The sequence below is a fragment of the Musca autumnalis genome, unplaced genomic scaffold (genome assembly GCF_047663935.1).
Source record: "Musca autumnalis isolate F117 unplaced genomic scaffold, ASM4766393v1 scaffold_5, whole genome shotgun sequence".
In the NCBI taxonomy this organism is placed as follows: Eukaryota; Metazoa; Arthropoda; class Insecta; order Diptera; family Muscidae; genus Musca; species Musca autumnalis.
The window spans coordinates 66,280,234-66,295,667 of NW_027412088.1; the positions used below are offsets into that span (position 1 = coordinate 66,280,234).

The following is a 15,434-nucleotide window of genomic DNA, read 5'->3' on the forward strand; positions in this document are numbered from 1 at the left end:
TTTAGTTATTTGTTTCATTTTTGTTTCTGATTTCTTTCGCGATTTTGAACTAATGGACAAGAAATGTGTGTGGAATTAAGAAGGGAACACAACCGTCTTCCTTCTGCATCTATATAAAATGTTTAGTTCATTAATTTTCATTCATCCTTTTCCATTTTTCTAAAAAATTCTGTGTATTAAACAAATTTTTCAATTTTGATTTTAGACATGTCATAATTAATTTTTTCGATAAATTCTCTCATTTGTTAGGGATGGGACATACTTATTCGTCGTTCAGAGAGTATTTCTAATCGAACAACGTAGAAAAATCATCGTTCGTTCATAGAATTTTGTGTGGGGAAATAAGTAGTTTATTCGTAGTTATGGGTCGAACGACGAATAGAGAACGAACGACTTTATATAGGGGCACGTGTTGATATAGCTCCCATAATACAATATCTACCGATTTTCGATATTTTGAATGTTTTAGCCTCATTATCACACCGATATGGCTGAAATTTGGTATTTAGTCTTCTTTAGGCGTATAAAACTTTCCCTCACAAATTTGTAGGTATAGGTCCACGCCATCATATAGCCCCCATAGAACGGTACCTTCCGAATTTCGGTATTTTGAAGGTTGTGGCCACATTAATCCACCGAAATGACTGAAATTTGTGGTGGAGGGTATAAAAAGTTCGGCCCGACCGAACTTAACGCTTTTCTTACTTGTTTACTATTCGACTATTAGAACCCTATTATAACTCCTCAGCAAAAAATTTTTCCTACAGAAAAAAACAGTTGGTTTATCCCTACACATTTCTTCAAAAGATAAACAAGAGTGTATACATTTCGAAGAATTTGTTATAAAATAAAGAAATAACAACTTAAATTGCGAAAATTTTGCGGTAATTCACGAGACGGAAATTTTTAATGGAGTGGAGTTGGAGTCCATGTCGAAAGCTGAACTAGTGATGGGAAGGCAACATAAAACAACTTTAGGATGATGAAAGAAAATCAGATGCGCTTGGATTAAATCGAGAGCGTTGGAAGTAAGCTCAAATGTGATTGAATTTAATGGAAATTTTTTTTAATTTGTGTTTATATAATAAAGTTCTTTGTGTTCTCGTTTTATACAAATAATAAATGCATTTTATTTTGGAATATTTCGCAATGGCTTGCATTTTAATTGCATCTTTAGAGGTAGTTTACACTATCTATCAATGTCATATGACACGAAATAAAAACATTCCATATTTACCCACGGAGGCAATGTGGAGACGTAGTTTTTTTACATTTTTGCTGGTGTGGACGCACAGAGTAAATGGCATAAGGAAAATCTCCAATATTACACATATTAGCGAATATATAACGATGGAAAATTTCATGTCATATGGCATTTACATATAGTGTAAACTACCCCTTAGACTGACTAAAAATGAAGTCCAAAGAATGCATATAAATTCAATCCAAAGCACTGCATCATAAGTGTGATTTGGATCGAAAATGGAGTGCATCCTAGCTGTGTGCTGTGGAAGAAAAATTGAGTGCATCCTAGCTGCGCGCTTTCTTGTAAAATTCAGAAGTGAATTCACAGGAAAAGATGTACTCAAACGGCAAATGTACCGTACACTTTTTGCTGGGTCGCCAAAAACCAACCACTAATGCCTTGTTTATACAAAATTTAAAAAATATTAAAAACCCAAACATTTCTAGAAAAACTGCAAAACATTAATGAAATGTAAACGGTTTAAAGACTAGTATAGATTCAAATCAATACAAATTTTGTCTTCCCTTTCATTGCAGTTGCATTTCTTGTCCATCGTTTCAAATTCGCGTTGAAATTTAGAAACAAAAATCAAATGCCTGCCTGAAAGTCTGTATACCAAAAAGATATTTTGGCAGGTTTCTCTCTCTCGTTAATTTTTAAAACAGGAAAATTAAAAAAAAAATGTTCTTAAAACACCAAAATTGTGAGAAAAAATAGAAAACATGAATGAAAATAATATAATTTAATATTAAATAGATATCTGAAAGAGGACAAATATTTTTTCAGTTCATATCAATTAATTTTTCGTCTTTTGGCTGAAACTTTCTTTAAATTCAGTAAATAAAAAGTATGAAAATATGAATTGTGTACCATGTCGTTTGAACGGATTAATTCGTGTACAACGTGATTAAAATGGTGGTATGAACATGGCATAAAAGTCGACTTTACGATTTTCTCCATAACCAATAGCCGTAATCGACTTTTCAAAACAATAATCGATTAATCGAAAGTCGGAATCGGTTGAAGAGAGAGTAAAACTAACTCAGTAATCGGTGAGAGAGGAAGAATAACCCAGAGAGTAAAAATGACAATTTTTCTTCATTGCAGTGTTGCCGTTCGAAAAATTTGTTCAGCCCAAAATTTTCCTAAAAACGGCCCAAAACGGCCCAACATTAAAAATTAAAACAAAAATATATGCTCTGTTCCAGTACGGCAAGAATCTACTAATTTTTACTATTTTTGTCGATAACATAAAGGAAAAATTGTTATCGTAGTAAAAAATAGTAGCTTCTTGCAGGTTCTGGAACAGAGCAATATATTCCTCATAGATACTTTTTATTACTTTAAGAAAAATCGAAAAAAATATTGTCTATTTTTACGTAAAGGTAGTATGTCGCAAAAAATTGTCTGAAATATGATTGGAAGGCAACAATTTATTGTGATTTGAATGTAGCATATAAACTTTAAGTGCGTGTTTCTCGAAACGGCGTTTTTGAAGTAGATGCCAACGATAGCCCTAAAAGAAATTGACCGATCTTCATATGACCTTATTATATTATCCATGTGAGCTTATTAAATACACAAAACGCTTGCCTTTAAGGGAGACAGATTAAAACAATTATTTTGCCCAATTTTTTGCAAAAACAGTCAATTTTTTTTCGTTCTTCAAAATTTTTTTAAAAATAATTTTTTAATTTCTGTTTTATTAGGTTCCTAAAACGCTTACAAAAATATACTATGATCGGCCCATCCATTTTCGAACTATCGTTGGCACCGCAAAACGCTTTTACAAAAAGATAGTTTCGCAGATAGCCATTTACCTCAAGAATATGCACTATTTTTCAACAACAAAAATTCCAAAGGTATTATAAAATGTGTGCTTTGAGATGAAAGAAAGTATAGTTTCACCGAGTCTTAGCAAATTCCAATCTGTTACTATTAAATCGGGATCACATTCTACAAGTCTGGGAAAATGTAATACCTGGTTCATAATAGGCAAAACTTCGTTTGAGGTTACCTTATATGGAGTTATTGTATTTAGTAGTTTAAGGGTCATTATTACATCGTTTCTTTTACTATTGGATGGATTTGAAAACGCAAAAAAAAAACAATTTGGATGCATTAAAAGTGTAATTTTCACACTAAACGTTAATACAAGACCTTCTTTATTTAATCATTCAAGTTTAATCATTACTTTCAACTTTAAGTTAGCCGAAACGCTATAAATCTGTACACAAAATCCAAACTATAACAAAAGAAGAGTTGTAATAAAGGGGGTTATTTGGGTCACTTTTATAGTGTATTCTCTTATTATTTTGATCTAGTAATTTAAAATAAAACACCAAAACAGCAAATTTAACTTCAAACTGTTCATTTTCTGTTAAGTAAGAGTACATAAATGTAATTATCTGCTTTTGTGCCTACAAATATTTATGAAGTTTCGAGCTGGTACGATTTATTTTTTTAGTCAATGTCAATATATTGATGCTATTTTTTATTTTTATACCCTATACCACAATGTGGAAAAGGGTATTATAAGTTTGTTTTGGTAAAAATTCATGTAACACCGTGAAATATTCTTCGGAGACCCCCAATGTGGTATACCAATCTTCATATCTCGGCGAGATAAAGCGATTTTGAGATGTGCGTCCGTCCGTCCGTCTGTCCATTATAAATTGTAAACACGTTCCAGGCCGCAGCTATGGACCGATCGTCACGAAATTTTGAGGACATATATATTTCGCAAAGTAGCCTACATATGGAAAAAAACTACTGACCTTTCCTCTGATGTAAATTGCAATAATGTGTTTGCTAGATAACGGGCCTACTGCCTAATATATAATGGGTTCTGTGTAGAGAACCACATTTTTATCCCATGCTACATATTGTCTCTCCAAAAGTTTATGTAACACCACGAAATATTCGTCCTAGACCCCTTATTTGGTATGCCAAAATTCATATCTCGACGAGATAAAGCGATTTAGCGATGTGTGTCCGTCCATTAAAAATTGTAAACAAGCTTAAGGCCGCACTTATGGACCGATTGTAACGAATTTTTTAAGGAGGTTGGGTTCGGGCCAGAATAGAAATGATTAGTTTTTGGTGATGATCGTGAAATGTTCAGGGGATGAAATGGACGAAAAACAAAATTTTAACCAATTTTGTAGCGGCTCTATAGGTCAAAATAATAACCCGCAAAATTTTAAACAATGTTTGGGTTTTACGATGAAGAAGAAGCGTACAAACCAACGGGTTAAATGGACTGAAACTTTTGTGTGAAATTGGTAAAAATTTCAATAACGAAGCGGTTAAACAACGGAAGTAATAGCACTACATAAGTGGGTTTCATTACATTTTAGTTTGTGTGAACTAAATTTTCCTCTCCTGCTACAGAAATGTCTTTGTCATGCTAGATAACTTTTTGGTTTTGGTCATAAGTATTATACATTACATCTCTGATATTTGATAATTAAATTTTCACAATCATTGAAAAGAAGTTCCGTGGAGAGCGATTGTCCAGGGATAGTGGTATAGGGTATCCCATGGTCGGCTCCGTCCGGCTATGTTTTTTATTTTATTTTTTTAAAAAAAAAGACAATTTGAGTTGACACTCGGATATAAATAGGATAAACCTGAACTATCTGCTTGAAATTCATTCTTAAGGTTGTTAATTATAGGTAAAATATATGCCAAAAATAGAAAAAAAACTCTAGCTTGGTATGATTCCGTTGCCACCAAATTATTATGAACTTTTTTTATTTATGAACACCATGCATGAATCTTTACCAAATACTTAAGTATCATGAAAAATATATTTCACAACCCGGGTAACTAAAAGTTAAAAGTGACCATTAAACTAATGTGAAAATTATATTTTTAATGCTACCAAATGGCTTTATTTTACGTTTTCAAATCCATCTAATAGTAATAGTAAGCATGTAATAATAGCCCAATTTATTTGATATTTTATAAAATATTGTTTAAAATTATTAGCATGAAAACGGCCCAAAATGGATTTGGGCCGCCCATCGGCCCAAAATTAAAAATTATTTTTTATTCGGCCCAAATTTGGGCCGAAATGCCCAAAACGGCAACACTACTTCATTGTCAATTTACTCTCCCACCGATTCCATTTACTCTCCCACCGATTCCATTTTTTTACTCTCACTCTCCCACCGATTCCACTCTCTCTTGCGAATGAGGAATCAAAAAAACCAACTAACTGACGTTTTCTGGCACAAAAATTTCATTATTTTACTTCAAGTCTAAAAGTCTAAAAGAATACAATAAATACAATACGAAGCGAGCGAAAAAAGCGATAAACAAGAAATAAATTTGCTGTCAAAGAAACACGGTGATTAATTTGCAAACCACATCAAACTAATCAAAGGAGGATTACAGTTTTTTTAATAATTGTTTAGAAGAAGTGAAAAAAGATTGTGCATATTATTTGTTTATACATATATCTAATCCATTAAAGGAAAATATAAAAGCCCACGAAAAAAGAAAGAAGGGGAAGTAATAAGAAGTGCACTGTGTCTGGGTGTGTGTATTAATGTTGTTTTTGTAAAGAAATTAAGAAAAAAGAAATTTAAATTTCCCCCAGAAAAAGCAAAATATTGCCATTATTTATGCAAAATATCATAAATAACAGTGTTAAATTAAGAGCAAAGTGTAAATTATGGTTACGTTAAATGGAAATCAAACCGTGGAGAGCCCATCTCCAACAACAGCAGAAACACTGCAAACATTGTCTGCGAGTGCAGCCAAAACCAGTATTGACCCTGTTAAAGTAGTGGAGGAAGATCTCGATCCCCTTAGCCAAACAAACAATACAGCAACAACAAAGGCAACGGCGGCAATGGCAACTGCCACCCACTCAATTTCAGGCGATAATGGCACAACAAACGCTGGTGGAGACAGTAGAGACAGCGTTAACGGTGATGATGGTAAAATCAGTGAATTAACAGAGCAAAATGTCAAATTGTTGCCCAAAGCATCGCCACCTCCGCAAATCATTATAATTCCGGATTCTGCTGCACCAAACAACAATACAACAACAGCAGCAACTGCAACAACAGCCAAAAAGATAAGACGTGCTTTTTCCATGCCACGAAATCCTTTTCGTTGGTCTAACAAATTGAAAACAACGGGGGCCGATAACCTCATTATTGGTGAACGCAAGACCGGAAGAGCACAAGATTCAGGTGGCGGTGGTGGAGGAGGAGGTGGTGTCTTATCCTTGGGCAAATCTTATACTCTATCATCATGTGTTGGTGGCAATCGCAATAGGTCTGATAGTTTTGTATCGTTGAATGAAGATGATGGGGCCACCACTACTATGTCTACGGATCAGGCGGCGGCGGCGTCAGATTCAAAGCAATCAAACACTGCTAATCCCAAAAAGCCAAAAATCAAGGCAAACACTTTAAATGGTGTGACAAGTTTGCAAAATTCTGCTACAGCTGCCAACAATAACACCAACAACAGCAGCAACAACAATAATCGTTTATTTAGACGTTCATCGTTTAGGAAATTTATAAATCGCATTGCTCAGCATATGACAACCACGGTAAGTTGTAGTAGCGTAGCTTTTAATTAAAATTAAATTATAGTTTATAGTGGGGGTTTATTGGGAAGTTATAAAAAATTATTGGTTGTAACATTAGGAAGATATTAAGGTACATAAACTTCCTATAAATTGATTATAAATAAGTTGTTTAGTGTTAGATGAAGGTGATGATGTCTTATAATAACACTGAGTTTGGAAGTAGAGGTTGTCACATTTAGAATTTTTATAAATATTTATAGTTAAGGAAATTTAATTAGAAGACTTATCTTTCCATTAGCATTACCTTTTGTAGAAAGACATACCTATTTTAGGTACTTGTTCACACTCTCAGCCTTTCAATCCCACGGCAGCGTGTTCTTTCGTACCGGATTGACCCCGTAGTGTTTCGGTTGTTTCGGCCAGCGGTTGTATATTAGGTTGACCCAAAAAAAACCTTACCAGTTCATTATTGTGGCTAACAATTTCTACAAAAATTTCTAAAAAAAATTAAAGAAAGTTTTATTCGCGTAGTGTGCCAGGTCCACTTGTTCCATATACATACATTGTGATACTTTAAAAATGTGTCTCATAGAAATAGTGGTTTTAAGACCCAAACGCACAAAATTCGTTTCGAGTCGATTTTACAATGTCCGTTGGTTTGTCCCTCTGTCGACTGGGTGGTGCGCATGATAACTTTAAAACGGATCAACCGATCTGGTCCAACATTTGGTTTTCGTTCTTGTCCAAATTTATATAAAGTTTGAAGATAGGCAATATCGGTCCATTCCTTGTGGTACCTTCCTTTACAAAGTATAACACAACATTTGTAAGAAGTACAGTATAGCAGCTCTTCTCGGACCGTTCGGTTTTTTTTTTCAAAAAGTTCAACATGCCGGTCCTAAGATAATGGACCAACAGCTGCAAAAAAATCTGCCGGCAGGGTAGTACGTAAGATAACCAAACCGATTTTGTCCAAACGTTCTATATCGTATTATTTTTTAGGGACTTGAATTATGCCCGAATATTGAGTGCATCGGACCACTCTTTCGTGTACCTGCCAACCAAGTTTGGAAAGAATCTTCAGAGACGTTTTCTCAAACTTAGAAACCTCTTTTCTCCTAGAAAAAGTCGAGTCCTGCTTAGATTTCCAAGGGTAATCTGATGACTTCAGACCAATAATCCAAGAACCACTGATATATGACGTAAATTTTGTAAGTCTATGCACAAGACTATGAGAGGCGAGGCTGCTTATGTACCCAGGCCTTAACTTCGCCAAATATGACTGGCTCGAGAGTGACTTAACCGTTGAACAGATGATTTAACCACTTGGTCCGCTTATGTTCATCGAACAATCTGTTAACTTGAGTATCGGCTGACTCTGGGGATGCCATAACGAAGCTCATCAAGCCTCCGCTGGGAAGTTTTGACTCACTTCGGGTATTCGACCAGCAGTTATACAGCCGAAGTGACGATGTCTCGGAACGTAATTTCTGCTACCCTTAAATCAGAATGGGTTGGGCAGATCTCTAAAGCGGTTATTTGTGAACTCTTTGAAACTCGGCCAAATATCTTTCCCATGATTGACGAATGTGCGGCGTTCAGAGGTGATGAAATCAGGCGGCCTTCTGATGGAGACAATTATGGGAATATGTTCTAATCCAAGAGAAACAACGGGTTGCCAGGTGACGTCATTTATCAAACCAGGTGACACGATGGTTATGTCTGGCGAACTGTGACACTTTCCTTCAATTCTTGCAGGGGCCCCATCATTGACCATGCAAAACGTAGAGCTGTGAATCTGCTCAAACAGCAGTTTTCCCAGAACCGACTGCCACAACCCATGATGAGCATTAAAGTCCCCTAAAGACCAGATGGTAATGACCTACCAAAAGCGAGCTAATGTTGGGTCTATAACCAGCAGTACCGCTATTTATTGGCGGGATGTATATGTTCAACAATTCTACCACGCCTGACTGCTACTCTCATGGATTCCATGTACGGGTCATTAAAGCTAGGCTCAAGCGTGATAGGTCTGTTTTGAACAGACTGGTGCAATAGGAAAGCTAATCCCCCACATCCACTTCTTATGCGAAGAAAATCCGTGCGGTATTTTCTCCGAAGACCGCATTTGTTGTTTATGGCATCAGCGACTGCATCCGTGTGAATGCTATTTAAACCTGCTTGATCTAGAGGTTCTCTCCTGTAACGTTGAACCTCTTGTTCTAGATCATGAAGATCCTCCAGACATGCCTGGGGTCCTATCCACCATATGGTGATTAGGATGGCTCTCGCGATAACACCCGAGCAAATACTGCAACGAAAGCATGTCATTGTGTTGCTGTACCGCAACAAATCTTTGTCCTAGAATTTTGGAGTCGTTTGTTGACATTCAACTCTGTTCTCCACTCTGCCGTCCATGTGGTGAACGGGGTGACCGTAGATTTAGTGGCAAATATTTGCATTTTCCTAGTGGAAAAAAGGTGAAATCGTTCGAATTCAGAGTTCAGCCTTTCACAAATGTTATCAGGGAACGTTCCTATCGTTAAGATTGTACAATCATTAGTATACGTTACGATCTCAATGCTGTCTGGAGGGGGCGGAATACAGGAGAGGTAGAGGTTAAACTGTTTCGGATATATCGCCCCACCTTGGGGAACTCCCTGTTTCACTCTACGGGGTCTGGACTTCTAGTTCCTAAATTCCACACATATAATATATTATCCAACATTTCAAACTTGACCGAAGGGTAGTCTGCTCTATGCTTTTGACAAGTCAAAAGCCACCATCACTGTTCTATAACACGGCTTGCTCTGGCTGAGTCCTCGACTAATATGTGTGTGTGGAGATAATGTGCGTCGCTGTTATCCTGCTGTGCTTCTTACGGAACCCGTGCTGATCGGCAACAGAGAGCTATAACTAAGAATTGGGCGTACTATGGTCGTGAAGATCGAATGGATGACCGATCTGTGGTTTCAGTCCCTAACTTTTACTAATGGAATTCTTGCATAAATAAATTAAAGGCTATTTTACTTGTCTTTGCACGTTATTCGCCATTACTTTTCACGTTAATTGGCGGCCCAGGACGATACCGAGGTACTTGGCTTCTAAAATGAGCTCTAGCCTGACTCCATCAACCGTTGGTAGGGTGAATTGTTTGACTTTTCTCTTGTTCGTAAACAGAACCAGCTCTATCTTGGATGGGTTCACTCCAAGACCATTGCTGTGCGCCCATCTCGATAGTTTGACTACAGCTCCTTGCACGAGTTCCGATAGTGAGTGAGCTACCCAATAAAATGGTGGCTGTAGAGCTTTTAAATGCTTTAGGGCCATTATCTCGACAAATACGGACTTTCACATCAAAGCTATTATATCGTTGTAAATACGACCACAAGTACTACCGAGGTAAATATTTTTTTTAACCGCATTCAAGCTAAAATGCTTGAAATTTTGTGAGGGAAGTGTCCACAAGAAATCAATTTACATAGTTTTGATACCCTCAGCATTTATGCTAACGAGGGTATACACACTTTCACACGGGCAAATGTGCCTCATCGAAATAATGTTTTTAGACCCCAAGTATGTTTGGACGAAATGTGTTTCAGACAATTTGGAGTTGATTTAGGCATGTCCGTCCGTCTGTCTGACTGGAGCGCACGATAACTCTCGAACGGATCAACCGATTCGGTAAAAAATTTGGCTTTCGTAATATTTGTCCAAACTTAGAGATGGGTTACATCGGTCTACTCCTTCCGGTACCTCCCCCAGAAAAGTTCGAAAATGTTTGTGTGCACGATAACTCTGGAAGAGAGTAACCGATTTGGCCCATACTTTGCATATCGTGAAAATTCTGCCAAACTTAGACGAGGTTCCAATATGGACTCAATCGTTCCACTTCTTCGGGTACCTCCCACACAAAAGTTCGGAAAAGTTCAGTGTAGGACGTGCTCTCGAATCGCTTTGATTTTTATACCCTCAGCCTTTATATATATATACACTTTGATACGATGAAAATGTGCCTCATCGAAATAATGGTTTTAGACCCCAAGTATGTTTGGACGAAATGTGTTTCAGACAATTTAGAGTCGATCTAGCCATGTCCGTCCGTCTGTCTGTCTGTCTGTCCTGCTGGCTGGAGCGCACGATAACTCTCGAACGGATGAACCGATTCGGTTCAAATTGTGGCTTTCGTAATATTTTGCCTAAACTTAGTTTAAGTTCGAAGATGGGTTATATCGGTCCATTCCTTCTGGTACCTCCCTCACAAAAGTTCGAAAATGTTCGGAAAATTTGTGCGAAAGATAACTCTTGAAGGGGGTAACCGATTTGATTCATACTTTGCCCATCGTGAAATATGTACCAGACTTAGATGTGGTTCCAATATGGACTCAATCGGTCTACTCCTTCTGGTACCTCCCACACAAAATTTTAGATAAGTTCAGTTTAGGACCTGCTCTCGAATCGCTTTGATTTTTGTTTTAGAAACTTCTATTCACCGCCCCCTACACGACGGTAAAAGTTTCATCAGGGGCAAGTCCATACTTCCTGAGAAAATAGCATGAAAGTTGCAAAAAAACACTTATGACACCGTGTGAGATGGTTGGAGCGCAAGATAACTCTTGAACGGATCTGACGATTTGGTCCAAAATTTGGCCTTTGTAATATTTTGTCCAAACATAGTTTAAGTTCGAAGATAAGCCATATCGGTCCACTCCTTCAGGTACCTCACCCACAAAATTTCAAAAATGTTCGGAAAAATTGTTCGTACCGTAACTCTTGAAGGGAGTGGCCGAATTGGTCCATACTTTACACATCTCAATATATCTACCAGATGTAGATCAGGTTCAAATATGGACTATATTTGTCCACTTCATCCAGTACCTCCCAAACAAAATATCGGATAAGTTCACTTTAAGACCTGCTATCGAATCACTTTGATTTTTGTAGAAGCAACTTGCATTTGCTTCCTAAATTATGATGGTAAAAGTTTTTTTCAGGGGCAAATCCACACTTCTTAAGCAAACAGCCCGAAGGGAGTAAAACCCCCCTAGTGGCACCATATGTAGTGGCTGGAGATCGACTTCCATAATGGTCAATGTCGATTCCTTTAAGTATTTCCTCCGCAAAACTTCTGCTCTTTAATCTAATCAACTCTAACTGCATTTTTTGGGAAAAAATTGTTTCAATATACACAGGCTGAGGGTATATCTCTGTCGACCAAGCGGACTGATACTTTTTTTTACTTGTTGTTGTAACAAACGGTACAAGTTTCATCTTGGGCAAGTCCATACTTCCTGAGCAAATAGCATGAAAAGTGCAAACCCTATGACACCGTTTTTAGTGGTTGGAGCTCAAGATAAGTCTTGATCGGACGGATCTGCAGACTCGGTTCAAAATTTGGCCTTCGTAATATTTTGTCCAAACTTAGTATTAGTTCGAAGATAAGCCATATCGGTCCACACCTTCAGGTACCTTTCCCACAAAAGTTAAAAAATGTTCGGAAAAATTGTGCGCACGATAACTCTTGAAGGGAGTGACCGATTTGGTCCATACTTTACACGTGCTAATACATCTGCCATATGTATATCAGGTTTGAATATGGACTATATTTGTCTACTCATTCGGGTACCTCCCACATAAAATTTTGGGTAATATAATTGTTCCACAAACATCCCAGATGGGACAAGGGAGACTTCTCTCATATCAATGAGTGTACGCCGATTCATATTGGCTCAATGATATGGGACCTACTTTTTATTGCCGAGTCCGAACGGCGTGTCTTACGACACCACTTGTAGAGAAGTTTTTCATGGCTTAAATACTCAGGAAATGTCGCCAAGCATTACTGAGGGGGAATTTTGCCACCGTTGAAAATTTGATGTTGCTTGGCCGGGGATTCGAACCGCAGACCTTCTGAGTGCAAGGCGGACGTGCTAACCATTGCACCACGGTGGCCCCTAAAATTTTGGGTAAATTCACTTTAAGACCTGCTCTCGAATCACTTTGATTTCTGCAACTTGCATTCGCTGCCTCAATTACGACGGTAATTGGTTTTTCAGGGGCAAGTCCAGACTTCTTGAAAAAACAGTCGAAACGGTGTCCAAACTTAGTTCCAGTTTGAAGATTAGCAACAACTTCCTGTACTTCCCTCCAATATTTAAAAAATGTCACTAAAATGTTATGCACGATATCTCTTGAACGGACAACCAAATTTTTCCAAACGTTGGATCTCCTAATATTTTGACCAAATTTAGATTAACTTCTAAAATTACCGATAATCCATCTTCTCTTTATGTTACCTCCCCCACAAAAGTTCAACAATTGTGTCGATCTGTCCGTAGATGAAAGTTTTAATTTACATAGGCTGAGGGTATATCTCTTTCGTCAAAGCCGACTGATACCTTTTTACTTAACAATATAATAACAATTGTTATCTTCGAATTTCGTCTACGTTTGGAAGAAATACTAGGCTGTACAAAGTTTGTATAAAGTCGCTTACACCGATCGAGAGTTATGATGCGCTTCAGCCAATCAAACATTCCTAAATCGACTCCAAATTGTCTGAAATGTATTTTTAACTTAACATATTCTTCAAAGTGTATAAAATTTGAAAAATTGAATAGGAAAGTAGTTTTGCAGAATAGCATATTTTCTGACCCATTAAACTTGCTTCGATAAACTCTACCGCTTTTATGAAAACGAATATAAATAACCAATCCAGACTGTATAATTTGAAGTTTAGAAGTGGTTGCCATAAATTCTAAAACAAAAACCAGAATGTCTCATTTTGAGGCAATTAAATTTATTTGATATTTTACCTGCATACGAGTACTGCAGGAATACTACTTTTTATGGTCTTCGTTTCTATTCTAATCTTCAACAAAAAGGGGTTCTTTTAACATCTTATCTTTCAAGTTTAATAGTTTGCGGCTGACGTCAATCAGATACCAACCATCCAACCCGAGCGAGCGACTTGTGTAGAGGAGGAGACTTCTTCCTCTTCGACCTGTTTTATTTGTTTAGCAAATTTGCAAATGCAATTTCATATGACTTGTCAGTTTATTATCATAATTAATTATAATGTTAATAACAATTTTAAATAAATACTAGGCTCTAGATGATATTTCGCTAGTAGCGCTAGACAGGCTACTGGACTACATGAGCTAACTATTGGAAGCTTGTTGTTTTTTTTTTAACACAAAAGAGAATATTTCACATTTTGCAAATTGCGAAAAATTGTCTACCTCTTTCTTTTTTCCTATAAAGATTGTCCGGTACCAATCGCCAATTGTTAAACTAATTGGACTCAGCAAAGAAGAAAGAAAAAAGTGGAAATGTCGTTGAATTTATTATTTATTATGTCTTATTCAAATCAGAAAAAATGCATATGATTTGACTTGATCTCAATTGAGTTTCGGCTTGACTAGTTTGTGTCTCTGGGCTCCATGGAATGGAAATGTGGCCACAAAAAAGTAACAACAACGATGATGATGATTATCATGCTAACAGCTTCCAATTATTTTTCTATTAAAGTGTCGCCATAGTGTCTTCCATTTGCTTCCTATTCGTTGTCTCGTTGTGGCTGATTGAGCAAATAATAATAATTTCTTCTTTTTTCCAGTCAGATGTTCGAGTAAGAATTGTTACTCTATTTCACTTTCGTTTCTCGTTCGAGTTGCGCCTCATTTGTGGCCAGGCCATACTTACTTTTCTTAGTTGTGTTGTGTTGAGTTGTTGTTGTGTTTTTGTTTACTTACTTTTGTTTGGGGTCTTTTCCATTTGTGACTCCATTCTTAGTTTCTTTGTTTTGTTTGTTGTTTAGAATAAACATGCGGAGTATGGTTGGAGAGATAACAGAAGGGCAAAGGTTCGTATGACGGACATTTTATATAGCATTCTATACTTAAATGACCATCATTCGAATGACTAAATCCTTGAAATCAAAAGTGATATCCTTGAGTATTCTTGTCCCCTTTTTGATTTATTGTGAATTGTTTATCTGAATTGTTCATAGTTTAGATAATGTGGAAGGAAATGTGCCACCAAATGGGCGGTACAAGTAGTAAGAGATTTGGACAGAATTTTGTAGTACCTTGACCAGAAAATTCTTAATCGCAGCTATGAAGGCGATTTTCCAATCTTTAAAAAAAGCTGGCCAATTTGTTAACAACACCAGGCCGATGGTTGCAGCTGACTTCATCGCTAGCGGAAAAGTCTTCTCCACAGAATCTCTCTCTCTCTCATCGTTATTTCGAAAAATATTAAATTAAAAATATTTTGAAACTTTTTGAAGTCGAAAGCTTCACATTTTAATTGAATTTACAATCTTAATTATACCCTGAGTCATTGGGCTAAGGAGGGTATATATCGTCACCATAAATGCCCGAAGACGTAACCGACATGAAAATCGAAATTCGTTTTTTGACGTTGTCTGATACATAAAGCTAAAATACATGCTCTGGCAAAATTTCAAGCTTCTACTTTCAAAACCAACGATGCTATTCAAGAAATGACATTTCGAAAAATGGGATAATATTGCAGATTTTGTTGTAATGGACGATCTCAAAACGAAGCACTTCAGCGGTTTTGGTTTCACTACTAATTCCCCTTCGTATATGATCGATAATATCCCATATACTC

General features: G+C 36.8%; 1 protein-coding gene across 2 annotated transcripts in view; it reads left to right on the forward strand.

Annotated features, from left to right (window-relative positions):
* Positions 1–5,438: 5,438 nt before the first annotated feature.
* The window catches only part of Usp15-31 (Ubiquitin specific protease 15/31), a 190,850-nt gene continuing 180,854 nt past the window's right edge, over positions 5,439–15,434 (forward strand). The window contains exon 1 of one of the 2 annotated variants that reach the window (XM_073991936.1): positions 5,439–6,818. In XM_073991936.1, coding sequence (XP_073848037.1) covers positions 5,928–6,818 — 891 coding nt within the window. In that variant the 5' untranslated portion in view covers positions 5,439–5,927. The remainder of the gene's footprint in view (positions 6,819–15,434) is intronic. The other variant, XM_073991935.1, reaches the window with a different exon arrangement.